This window comes from Urocitellus parryii, chromosome 6 (assembly GCF_045843805.1).
Source record: "Urocitellus parryii isolate mUroPar1 chromosome 6, mUroPar1.hap1, whole genome shotgun sequence".
NCBI lineage: Eukaryota > Metazoa > Chordata > Mammalia > Rodentia > Sciuridae > Urocitellus > Urocitellus parryii.
The window spans coordinates 175200692-175213985 of NC_135536.1; the positions used below are offsets into that span (position 1 = coordinate 175200692).

Genomic DNA, 13294 nt, shown 5'->3' on the forward strand with positions numbered 1-13294 from the left:
CACAAATAAATAAATACCCATAAAATCAATTACAGGCATTTGCACTGCTCCTGGCCCAGTTCATTTCTTTTGAGCTTTACAACTATTCTCTGATGTGGGCAGGAAACATAACGAAGTGATGCCTCCAAGAGGCACTTCATGTCTGACCTGAAGATGAGATGGTTCCAGCTGGGGTTTTCCAGTGTTGATGTTTGCAGCCAGGAGGTGCCAGTGTTACCTAGCTAGGCCCATTTTTTCCTGTCAATCACTGAAACAACAAGTTTTGTGAAAGAGAAAGTATTTAAGAGGCAGCCAAGTGTGGAGGTGGGAGACCCCAAATCTCAAATCTACCTCTCCCAGGAGAGGATTTGGGAACATTGATGGGATAAAGAAACAGGGAGATTTAAGACACGGAGAAAGGTGACTGGAGGTGAAGTAGTGGCCTGAGCATGTGTAGTCAAATTGTGTGGCTTTCTATGGGCCACATGTTCAGAAAGTGGTTGTGTCAGCACAGTCTGAGGGTGGGGTTTTGGGCCTCATGTCAAAAGGTCACCCATGGGAGGAGCTGGTGGTTTCAACAAAAGTGGCCTTCAGGTTCCTGAAAAACAATCCAGGCAACCATGGTTATCATAACCCACATGTCAGAGGTGCTACCTAAACAGAGCTAATGACAGACTAATTACATTTCTTAGCTGTATGACGTCCACTAAAAGCAAGAAACTGGAGTCAAGTGAAGTGTGAAGGTCTATTCAGACTTTTGCTTGGTTTTACCACCACTGGATCATGGAGGACCTAACATTTTTTACTTTAGCCATGGTTCCTGTCATGTACGGGTTACTTTTGAATACACAGTGTGTTCACACAGTTCAAATGCAGAAAGTACTTTTTCCAGGATACCTTTTAGTATGTGGAGAAAGTCTTTCCCCCCATCCATGCTGCCCAGGTGTGTTGCTGCAGGCGGTTACTGCTTTCAATTTCCTGTGACCTTTAGAAGCAAGATGGTGAGTTCTATGCAGTGACAGCTTGTGACCCACACTGTTCTATTTACTTTTTTTCCCTGCTTTGATACTGGGGGTTGAACCCAGGAGTACCCTCCTGTTGAGCCACACCCCTGTTCTTTTTATTTTTTGAGACAGAGAGCCTCACTAAGTTGCTTAGGACCTTGCGAAGTTGCTGAGACTGGTCTTGAATTTGAGATCTTCCTGCCTCAGCCTCCTATGTGGTTGGGATTACAAGTGTGCACCTCCATGCCTGGCTGCGCCGTGCGAGGCAAGTTCTCTGCCACCAAGCTGTATCCCCAGCCCCTCCTTGATATTTCTTAAAATTAATTTTTCACAAGTTTTCCACCTTGTTTTTTAAGTTTTTATTTTACTTAATATGTCTTAGAGATTTTAAAAAAAATTTTTTTAATATTTATTTTTTAGTTTTTTCGGTGGACATAACATCTTTATTTTATTTTTATGTGGTGCTGTGGATCGAACCCAGTGGCCCGTGCATGCCAGGCGAGCACGCTACTGCTTGAGCCATATCCCCAGGCTGAGATATTTTCATATCAGTCTAAAAAGAACTTCCTTGTTTTTAAAGGCTGGCTGTGGTATTAATTGAGGAAAAGGAAAATTCTCCTTTCATTGATGTTTTAAAGTAAGGGCAAATAGGATCATTTTTCTCTTTTAAAAAGCTTTCAAAGAGCTGGTGCCATGGTGCATGCTTGTAATTCCACTGACTCTGGAGGCTAAGTCAGGAGGATTCCAAATTCAAGGACTGCCTAGACAATTGAGTGAAACTCTGTTTCCAAATAAAACCTAAAAACAGCAAGAGACGTAGTTCGGTGGTAGAGTGCCCTGCATTCAATCTCCTGTACCTAAGATTAAAAAAATATGTAAAAGATAACCAAGTGATGAAATCAATTGGGCCTCTGCTGGGGAGGTAAAGGAAGGGTAGCTGGGGCGACTCCTCAAGGGGCTGAGGAGAAGGCAGCTGCCTAAGGCTTCTTTCCGTTTCCCCTCCAGTGATCCAGCTGATCGTCGTGGGGGAGGGAGCAGAGAGTGCCTTGAACTGTAGGCACCTAGTAGATATCCTCTCCTTGTGCCCCCTCAGCACCTATGGCCACCGTGGCCCTCTGTGACTTGTGATTGAGTGAATAATGTTTTCTCTCTTTAAGTCCTGGATCTGGGAGCTTTCACTAAGACCATGAAGAAGGTTCTGCAGAATGTGTCAGATGAGATGCTGGAGACCCTGTTTTTGAAGGTGGACTCAAATTGTAATGGCTTCATCACCTGGGTGAGGAGGGTATCCTTGCTGCTTCAAGTATCTCGGGGAGGCTGGAGGATACAGTCCTAAACAGGTGGAGCAAATGGAGGTATGAAGATGGGAGGCAGTAACAGCATCAGAAAATCTCCCTTTGGATTCTGGCACTAGTTGGTGTGCTTGCCAGGTAGAGGAACCTTGGTATCTCTCTCTCTGGTACCTGGAGTGCTTGACCACTGAGCCACATCCTCAGCTCTGTTTATTTTTTGAGACAGGGACTTGCTAAGTTGCTGAGGCCAGCTTTGAACTTGTGATCTTCCTGCCTTAACCTCCCTAGTTGCTGGGATTACAGGTGTGCGCCACCATGCCCAGGGAGGAAACTTGATATCTCTTAGGAGTCCTTCCTGAGACTTCTGTCAGCGGGGCTCATTGCAATTCATTCTGCAGTAGGGTATGGGAGAGTGTGTGACAAGTGTCCATGGTCCTTGTGTGAGACCTTCTTGTGGGGTTTCTCTGACATGTGGCTATCCTGCATACCAGCCTCTTATGCAGCTTAGGGAATCCAAGCCAGTATTATGACCATCTCTTGGCTCTTTATAGTCACTCAGAAGAGGAACCTATGGCTATTAAATCCAAAAATATCGGAGTTTTATAGGATAGCAGTAATAGTGGTTTTGTTTTTTCTGTTTCTGAATGTTCTATAATGAGCACATATGGCATGTAAACATATAGCAAAGTAGAAACATAGCATGACATGTTGATGCAGTAAAGATGACATAGGGCACCCTGCAAAGCACTTCAAAGTGTGAGACCTCACACTTTATTTAAGGTTTACTTAAACCTCACAAGAATTCTATGGGGTAGAAGTGGGAAACTGAAGCATAGAGGTTAGGAACTTGCCCAGGGTTGCAGAACTATCTAATAGTTGAGGCAATATTCAAACCCAGGGATCTTCTTTTTTTTTTTTTTTTTTAATATTTTAAGTTTTCGGCGGACACAACATCTTTGTTGGTATGTGGTGCTGAGGGTCGAACCCGGGCCGCACGCATGCCAGGCGAGCGCGCTACGGCTTGAGCCACATCCCCAGCCCCGCCAGGGATCTTCTTTTTTTTGTGTGTGTTACAATTCTTTTATTTATTTATTTATTTTTATTGTTGGTTGTTCAAAACATTACATAGTTCTTGATATATCATATTTCACACTTTGATTCAAGTGGGTTATGAACTCCCATTTTTTTTTTTTTTCACAGTGCAGAAATGTTTAATAAGAAAGGTCTGCTCCGAGCCAAGGCTCAGAACCGCCCCTTTGCCGCATACCCAACAGAGATCTCTATAAAGTCAGCTTTTTAGTAAGGAGTAATGAACTCCCATTTTTATCCCATATACAGATTGCAGAATCACATCAGTTACACTTCCATTGATTTACATATTGACATACTCATGTCTGTTGTATTCTGCTGCCTTTCCTATCCTCTGCTATCCCCCCTCCCCTCCCCTCCCCTCCCCTCTTCTCTCTCTACCCCCTCTACTGTAATTCATTCCTCCCCCTTGTGTTATTTTTCCCTTTCCCCTCACTTCCTCTTGTATGTAATTTTGTATTTGTGAACTACCATGGCATCCCTCCTACCCCCTTAGTTTAAGTATATATTGCAGGTTTTATTTTTGAAAGTTTTTTGCTTTTATTTCTCTAAACATTCTTTAGTAAATGTTTCTAGCATTCTCCACCATCTACACAATGATCCTTCTTTTTCTATTTTTTTTTTTGTTTTTTTGGCGGAAGGATACCAGGGATTGAATTCAGGGGCACTTGATCACTGAGCCACACCCTCAGCTCTATTTTGTATTTTTTTTAGAGACAGGGTCTCACTGAGTTGCTTAGCGCCTTGTTTTTGCTGAGTCTGGCTTTGAACTTGCAATCTTCCTGCATGAGCCTCCCAAGCTGCTAGGATTATAGGCATGGGCCACTGTGCTCAGCTACACAACAATCCTTCTTAATACCTCTATCTCTTTCTATTTTTTGTTGATATGAGGTCTTGGTCTTGCTGTTGTTGCCCAGGCTGGTGTTTAATCTACAGGCTCGAGCAATTTTCCCGTCTTTGCCTCCTGCGTAGCTGACTCCTGTTTCTTGTTTTGGCTCTGGCAATATTTTCATGAAGTTATTTGGAGCCTAGAGTTGCCCAAATGGTCCTAGTTTTGGGTTCTTTCCAGTTGTTAACTTGGTACATGAATTTGGCAATTTACACATGCTTACATAAGGGACTCCTCCTTATCTCTAGAGTAGAGGTAAATAGAGAGCTATCCTCAGCATTGCTGAGGGAGTTCAGGAGAGGGGCTGCTTTGCTGAATTAACAGATGCTTTCGATTAGGCTTTCCCATGTTCAGGATTCAAACTCAGGTCTGTTGTCTAGCCACTTCCCTTGAGTGCTCAGGAAATAGCCCAGAAACCCTTGGAAGGAGCTGGGGAGGGATGAGGAAGACACTAGAAACCACTTGGGTTTCCGAAGGTGACTGCTGAACTGCTAATATCTACCCTCCCTTTCCTGATTTTTCTGAGGCAGGAGAAATATATGGATTACATGATGCATGAGTTCCAGGGGCTGGAGTTGATGAGGAAGAGCCAGTACCGCCTGCTGTTCCAGCTCCCTATGAGGATCATCCCCCTGTAAGGAGCCTCTTCCCTGGACCTGGGGGTTTGACTGAATAAGCGCTGGTGCCAGTCCTGCAAGGAGCCCCCTTCCTAAGGTCATAAGCCATTTTTTTGCTGGTGCCAACCAGGGATCTGACACTGGACTCGATGCTGAATGCTTTTTAGTTCTTTTCTGCCTCACAATCATGTAGGTGTTCATTAGGATGAAGACAGGTGATTTGTTCCCATTTTACAGATGAGAAAACTGGGGCTCAGAGAAGCCAAATGTCTTGATGCAGGCCAAAAGACAGAAAGTGGTAGAGTTGCACTGTTTGGCCCTCTCCACTCACCTTGGGTCAATGTCAACTGTCTTAGGCAGGTGGCTGAGACTGGGGAGCCAACTCCTGTGGTATAAGCTGTGGTGGCCTGCACTTGTGTCCTGGTCAGGAGGGGGCTGTGGGTAGGTATTTCCTCAGGAGTACACCCAGGTCAGGCCACAGGAAGACCAAGAACTAGAAGTCATCCTTGCCCGCAGTAGCTCAGAGTTTAATAAGGTACTTTAAATGAGAATTGTTAGGTGGACTTTGTAGGTGGAATTTGGCTGGGATTTAATTGAGGAATAGCCAATAAATATGAACACTAAAAGGTTTTATGACCATAATTTTGTCATAGACACTACTCACTGTAGTCATACCTATGCTGGACTGCTGTTTGTCCTTGTGTCTTAGTTTCTCCAATTCATTTGCTTAACCTGCAAACCTAGAAAACATTTCCAATTTTTTGGAGGAAATACCCAAATATTATTTAATTTCCTTTATAAGAGGGTAACTTTTTATTTTTACTTTTTTGCAGGGAGCCGTACTAGGAATTGAACTCAGGGGCATTTGACCACTGAGCCACATCCCCAGCCCAATTTTGTATTTTATTTAGAGACAGGGTCTCACTGAGTTGCTTAGCCTCTCACTTTTGCAGAGGCTGGATTTGAACTCTGAATCCTCCTGCCTTGGCTGGAATTACAGGCTTGTGCCACTGTGCCCAGCTGAAAGGGTAATTTTTAATGGACTCACTTTGGGCTAGGGGGATGTGGCTCAGTGGTAGAGCACTTGTCTGGCATGCAGGAAGCCTTGGGTTTGATCCTCAACACTGAGTCATCTGAATGAGCCCACCCAGGCTGAGTGCACCCAATGCACTGTCCTATTTGATCTCACTGCTGTCCTGGGAGGGGTGCTGCTGTCAGCCTATAAGGAAACCATGACATTGCCCTGGGGCCATCCTAACTTTTCAGAGCTCTTACTTGTGTCTGTTTCTCACAGTTTTTGGTCTTTTTTTTTTTTTTTTTTTTTTTTTTTTTTTTAAAGAGAGAGTGAGAGAGGAGAGAGAGAGAGAGAGAATTTTTTTAATATTTATTTTTTAGTTCTCGGCGGACACAACATCTTTGTTGGTATGTGGTGCTGAGGATTGAACCCGGGCCGCACGCATGCCAGGCGAGCGCGCTACCGCTTGAGCCACATCCCCAGCCCACAGTTTTTGGTCTTGACAGAAGTGGCAGAATTGGAGATGATGATTAGAGAGGCAGCTGAGAGTTCACCATGTTCATACAGAGCAGTGGGCTGAGGACGGAGTAGCAGGAAAACAGTGTCCAGCTACATGTTTTCCTACTCTTCCGCTGAGATGGCAACAGCAGCAGAGTTTCATAGGGGTGTGGGTCATACTTAAGCCAGAAGTCAGGTCATGTCCACAGCAAGGCTTGGAGAGAGCTCTGGGGGAGGGGGAAGTTGCTTGGGTTCTAGTTTTAGCTCAGTTAGAAACTAGTACAGAACTTCAGGTATTGGTTCTTTGTAAGATGAAGTGACATCACTGCCTTGCCAGGGCCGAAAGATTGGACAGATGAAGTGTCAGAGTGCTTGATGATGCTATGTCAGGAAGTCAAAATGGTGGTCATCCTTTCTAGCCAGATGGCTTAGCCAGCTTTGGTGCAGGAAAGAAGCCACTGGAAGGTAGCACTGAAGCATGCTGGGAAGGCTGCTGGTCTCATCCGGTGAGGCCAGGTCTATCCCTGGAACTTCTCTCTGTGTTCAGTGCATGGCCAGGAGATGAAGAGTTGACTGCCCAGGGCCCTAATTCCTCACCATCCTCTGGTGTACCCACCTCATGCTTGGGTTCTGTTCTCCACTCCACCCCAGAGCACTGGAGCTGTGGCTAGAAAGTGTTATTTCTCAGGTTTCAGTCACATGCCCCACTCTGCTTACCCTTGGTGGGCTGCTTCTGCTAGAAAAGAAGACCTCAGCTCTCTGCCTTGTTTGTCCCATCGCGCACTGGTGAGGAAGTTGGCTGGTTATTGCTCAAGATAAACTTTTAGAGCCCATCTCATGCCATTGTCATACATAGCTCTTATTCTTTTTTTCTTTTTCTTTTTGTGGTGCTGCGGATGGAACCCAGGGCCTTGCACTTGCTAGGCAATCCCTGTACCGCTGGGCTACATCCCAGCCCCCACTGGGGCTCACTCTTGTGGCCATTGTCAGTCTAATAGAAATCTGCTTGGAGGAGCGGGCAGGCCCATGTCTCAGGGGGCCAGCCACTGTCCCTTGGTGCATGTGTGAATGAAGCTGCTCCTGCTTGCTTTTGTCTTTCCTCCCCTGGGTTCTGCTCTAGACTGCTTGGTGGCCCACTACCTGTCTTCCTAAATAAAGTTTTATTGAAACATGGCCTTGTCCGTTCATGTACGTATTTAAGGCTGCTTATTTATGGTACAGTTGAGTAGTGATAACCCTCCTTTCTGAGCTGTTTCTGTTTGCTTCTCACCATTCAAAGGAATCATGGGTGTGAGATTGTGAAAGTGGAGTTTTTCATCCAACGATTCAAGAAGATTGGGTGTTTCCTGACTATCACCAAAGATGGGATCCTGCAGTTCTGGTCTGAGTCTTTCTCACTGATTAACTCCTTTATGGTGAGTGGGGTGGTGCATATGGAGCACGTGGGGTTACCGGAGAGCATCCGCCTTAGCACCCTGACATTGAAGGTGACCTGGACCCAGTGTGGGCTTGTTCTTGGCATTTGTCGTCTAAGCAGCCTGGACTTGTCGTCACAGGATGTGGGTCCATGGTCTGGCTTTCCTGTGGGAGCCTCACACTTCTTTTCTGCTAAGGAGGACTCCACCGTGATGTGATGCCTAATAGACATCTCCAACCTAGTTTGTCCAAATAGCATGTCACTCCAGCTCCCCCTGCCCATAGGGCTATTTTTTTTTTTTAGTCATCTCAGCAAATGGCATCATCGTCCAGCAAGGCTCCTGCACTAGGGTTCAGCCTTCTTTCCTTTCCTTGTCGCTCTCATACTGTCTCCATGTCCTGCTGGTTTTAACCCATTACTTGGACCAGGCAGGAAATCACCTGGTTGTGAGTGTGGACCCTGGAGCTCAATTGCAGGCTCAGAATCCCAAATGGACCACTTACCGGCTCTGAACCCGGGCAGGGTATGATACAGCTCTCCAGGCCTCTGAGTCCTCATCTGTGAAAGGGGACTTGTTGAGAGGATTTCATGACCTTGTACGTGGGTTGTGCTTGATTAGGACAAGGCACACAGCAAGTGCCCAATAAATACAAGCCAACATTGTCACGGTCTTTCTGCCGCCAGGTCCTGGCCCAGAGTAGTAGTGATAGGACACTCAAGAAAAGCTGCTGTGTGCTTGATACTGCCAGGCTACTCCAGAAAGCTCCAGAACAGGAGGCAAGCACCGCTCTCCAGGGCTCTGCAGGAGGGCTTGCGGAGAATGCTGCCAGCCGCCTGAAGGGCTCCCCGCCTGTGGGACTGCTCAGGGCTCTCAGCAGCAGCAGCAGCCATCCCTGGGGGTGTGAGGGCTGGATGGAGCTGAGGTTCCTGAGGTTCCCTGAGGCTATGGCTTCTGGCAAACTCCTGCCTTTTCTGTGTGTTGAGGGAGCGTGCATTGCTGCCAGTGCTCCTGGTGGTGTCTGCTACACGGTCACCTCAGTGCCCCTTAGGGGCCAAAGCCTGGGAGGGCTGAAGAGGACCGAGGAAGGCTCCCTAAGAGGGGTCCTGGTAAGGCTTGGAGGACCTGGAGGTTCTTCCTGCTTTGGCAGGTAGATTTTGGCAAGGGTGAGCCATCTGTGAACACCTACTCTGGAGTCTGAGGTGGGGCCTGGACTCCCATCACTAGTACTGTGACCTTGGGCAGGTCACTGGAACTTCCAGCGCTCCTGGTTTCCCATCTGAATAGTGTGGATGCTGGAGGTTACCAGTTTATGGGGGTGTGTGGGTCAGACCCCACCCAAGATGGGAGAGGACCTTGGGGGTTTCCAGTCATCGTCCTTACGATCCGAGGCATGTGGGGGAGTCTGAGAGTGTAGGGCTGTGGTTCTGGGTGTTCTGTCCATTCTGATGGAACAGCCTGTTCTTTGTCCTCCCTGTGGGAATGCCTCACTAGTTCTGGGCATCCATCTAGAGGAACTTCTTTGAAACATAGCTTCTTTCTTTTTTTTGGGGGGGGATTGAACCCAGGGCCTTGTGCATAGGAGGCAAGCACTCTTCCAATTGAGCTATATCCCAGCTCCGGCCTTCCTTCTTTTTCAGACTCCTTTCTGCTTTCTTTAGCCGAGAGCCACTGTATTAACCATGGAACAAAGGAGTCTTAAAAATAAGACTCCTTAGGCTGGGCACAGTGGCGCACACCTGTAATCTCAGTGGCTCAGGAGGCTGAGGCAGGAGGATCAAGTGTTCCAAGCCAGCCTCAGCAACTTAGTGAGACCGTGTCTCTAAATAAAATATTTAGAGGTGGGGAGGTGGCTCAGTGGTTAAGCACCCCTGGTTCAATTCCTGGTACCCTCCCCCCAAAAAAGACTCCTGGGGTGGCTTACCTGACTCATCTCATCCTTCTCTACACCCACCTGTCAGGCTGCTTTCTCTTCCCATGGAAATAGCAGGGGACATGACTTTGCTCAAGGCTTTCCCCTTGGAGGACCAGCTCAAGTTCGTCTGAGTAGACAGCTGCTCAGAGTGAAGGCCCCGGCCCCTCACTGGATGCCTTCGCTCCCTTCATTCCATCCATTACTCCCAACCTGGCAGAATACATCCTTGGTAACAAGCAAGCCCCGTGACTGGGTGGCACCTGAGATGGTAAACAAGACTCGGACATTGGGAGGGGCCGACACAAGGGAAGTCAGGTTCCTTTCTCTGACCCTAATTCCTGTTCCTGAAGACATCTGCTGTGTCCAGTTTTGGGTCACTCTTCCATGGGTCACTTACATATGTGTCTCCCTTTTTCTTTTTTAATTAATTTATTTTTTTTAATAACTAGGGATTGAATACAGGGGCACTTTACCACTGAGCTACATCCCCAGACTTTATATAACACTTCTGCTAAGTGTCTTAGGGTCTCACCAAGTTGCTGAGGCTGACTTTGAAAGATCCTTCTGCCTCAGCCTCCTGAGTTGCTTGGATTACAGGGGTGTGACACCACACCTGGCCCCTCTTGTTTGTAAATGTACAGATGGTGTCACAGTGTAATGCTGCTCTCCATCTTGCTTTCTCACTTGGTAAATACATGTGGCAACTCTTCTTTATTGGCAGGTGTACAGCCCTTCACCCTTCGTGTCTGGTGGTGGCCCATAGTAGTGTCTCATTGCTTTCATGGCACGCTGCATCCCCTGCCTTTGCACACACTGTGGGTTTGACTTGAAAACAAATCCCTGGATCCCAAGCTCTGTACATTCATGACTTTGGAACAACCTATTGAAACTATAGATGAGGACACTGAGACCAGAGAGGTTAGGGAGCTTATTCAAAGTCCTGTCATGAGGAGTTGGTCGTAGCACTGGGCTCTGTGTCTGTGCCTGCTCCAGGGTCCTGTGTGGCAGGAGAGGGTTTGCAGCCCATGCTCATGGTGTGCTCTGCTGGGGAGTTCCCTAGCCCAAGCCTCCCCTTGTCTTCCTCTGCCAGCTTAGCCAGTTCCTGCAGCTCCACAGCCAGCAGATGTGGGTCACAGACATGGTGTGCCTGCCCAACCTGAACCTCATTGCAGTTTCATCTACCGAACTGAAGATAGGTGAGTCCTGGGCTCCCCAGGCCTGCTTTCTGCACTTGCACTTGGGGCAGCGGTGGCAGCTGAGCACCCATAGCATGGATGCGAGCCCTCTGGGAGCACTGGTGGGAGGAGGAGAGGTCTGGTCATCAGGTGCCGAGTGGCTGCTGAGTGCTGGGTGCCATAGGAGGGACCGAGAGGGACCAGTCACTTGTTGACTGCCCAACTCCTCTCAGTAGGCAGGGAATGCTTAATGAATACCTGAATATTGAATCAATCCAAATTTATCGACTGGAGGCCATAACCAGTCCACCTCCAGCCCTGATTCTCCCCTCTCCAGCCACCCGCAGCCTGGGCCACCCTGGGCTCTCACATGAGTGGCACTGAAGCCTTGCTTGCGCTCTTCCTCTCAAGGCCCACGGAGCAGCTTTCAAAATGCTTTTCTGCAGAAAGCTTTCAACTCGCTCCCCTGCTCTTAGCCTGGTGATGGGATCCTTAACTTGGCCCCAGGCTCTGGAAGTCCTGGCCCCTATGGCCCCACAGTCTTCTCTACCTGTTGCTGTCCCTGGAGCCTGAGGCTACTGTGACCTTCTCTCCCCTCTTCTGATGGGTGCTGCGGCCTCCGTTCCTGTGCTCCCATGATCCTCTGGCACCTCTCCCCACCCCCACAGCGTCTACTTTCTCTTTAGATTTCATCTCAGATTTCACTTCCTCCAGGGGTCCTTTGTGACCACCTCCTCCAAGTCAGTTTCCTCTGTTGAAAAGGCCTGTGTGAGATTGTCCCTCTCCCAGTCAGGGTCCCTTTGAGGTGCAGTCACACGTCCTAGTGTGGTTCTGTAGAGCCTGTTTCCTCCTCCAGCCTAAAGGCTCCCTGACTTCCTGCAGTCAGGGGCTGAAGCTCTTTGACTCCCCTGTCTCCGTGGCTGGCACCTGTGAGATGCCTGGTGGCTATTAAGTGGGTGGAGGAGTGAGTGAATGAAGTGTCCAGCTGTCCCAGAGGCAGAGGTGGAGGTGGCACCAGCAGACTGGAAAGTGATGTGGGGAGGAGAGGCAGGTGTGAGGCTGGAGCTCACCGGGCAGAGCTGAGGTGGAGGACGAGCCCCGGCTGCTCTGGAAGAGGCTGGGCCTGGGTTCAGACCCTGCTCCTGCCCACTGTTGGTGTGACACTTTGGGCAAGTACTTTACCTCTCAGGGTTTCAGATTACCCAGAAGTAAGATGGAGCCTATGTTTAGTGGCTTAGTCATTAGGGGTGAAGCTCACGGCCTGGCTCCTGGCATCTAGTAGGTGTTCAACCAATATCAGCCTGACTATGAGGTTAGATTGTGTGATAAGAGAAAGTGGTCATCGGGGAGCGAGGCAGTCTGTGGGAGGTATCTGAGACCCAGGGAGGGCCTCAGTTGCAAATACATGTTTCCTGAGGACCAGGTGCTGTCCCTGTCTTCTCTCTTGTCCTTCATTCCTGAGAGACTGGCATGAGAATCTCAGAGAGGATCGTGTCATCACAGCCCTCCTCACCGAGCAGCTGTCATCTCCTGGGAACACTCGGTCAAGGCCAGAGGCTCACCAGCATGAGCCTCAGCCTCTGTGGCCCAGAGGCCTGCCCTCCCCTGGGATCCACAGCCTCCTCAGTGGCTGGCTCCTAGAGAGGTGGAGGGGAGAGCTGCATCCGGGTGAAGACAGCTCTGTTAGTGAGGCTGCTGCTCATTAGATGGGGGCTGGACTGGAGCCCCATCTGTCGGAAGCAGCCGACTTTTTTGAGAAGGGTTTTGAGGTTTGAAGCAGCTGGGTGTGAGGACCCCTTTGAAGGGTTTTGAAAGAATGAAAGTAGTGTTTTCAAAAAATTAGTCTGGAAGGGCTGGTTCAGGTGGGTAAAAGAAGGGGCAAGATGGCAAGAAGCCGTCTCTTCTCTGTCCTAGTGTGCCTGTGCGGAGTCTGCTTACCAGGCCTCGGACCCGTCCAGGGTTTCAGTGGTGGGATGCGTGGGGCTGGGCCCTGGTCCTGAGGAGGGAGTGGCAGGGTGGTGAGGAAGTGGGTCTCCCTGCCCCTGAAGTGCAGGGATGGACAGAGCAAGTGACCAGCTGAGCTGAGGGGCAGAGGCACCCCGCTGCCGGCAGAGCCCAGGGCTCAGCATTTCCCTGCATTTGCTTGTCACAGCTGTCGTCGCAGATTCCTCAGAGCCTAGGTGCTGTGCTGGGCACTGTGGGTGCCACAGTGCCCACACTGCAGAGGAGAGACAGACCCTAAGACCCAAACAAATTAGATGTTGAGATGGTGCCATGAGGGAATCGACGAGGCCTGGGTCCAGGGAACGGCCTTTCTGAGAGGGCATTTGAGTAGGTCTTGAAGGAGTCCCGGGAGCGTTCCGGGTGGAGGGAACAGTGGGGAGGGCCTGGGGTGGGATGAGCATG

The 13294-nt window shown here is 48.9% G+C and overlaps 1 protein-coding gene across 1 annotated transcript in view; it reads left to right on the top strand.

Moving 5' to 3' along the window:
* The window catches only part of Efcab8 (EF-hand calcium binding domain 8), a 59861-nt gene that overhangs the window by 3201 nt on the left and 43366 nt on the right, over nt 1-13294 (top strand). The window contains exons 3-6 of the mRNA XM_026402099.2: nt 2141-2259; nt 4784-4887; nt 7663-7798; nt 10804-10909. Coding sequence (XP_026257884.2) covers nt 2141-2259; nt 4784-4887; nt 7663-7798; nt 10804-10909 — 465 coding nt within the window. The remainder of the gene's footprint in view (nt 1-2140; nt 2260-4783; nt 4888-7662; nt 7799-10803; nt 10910-13294) is intronic.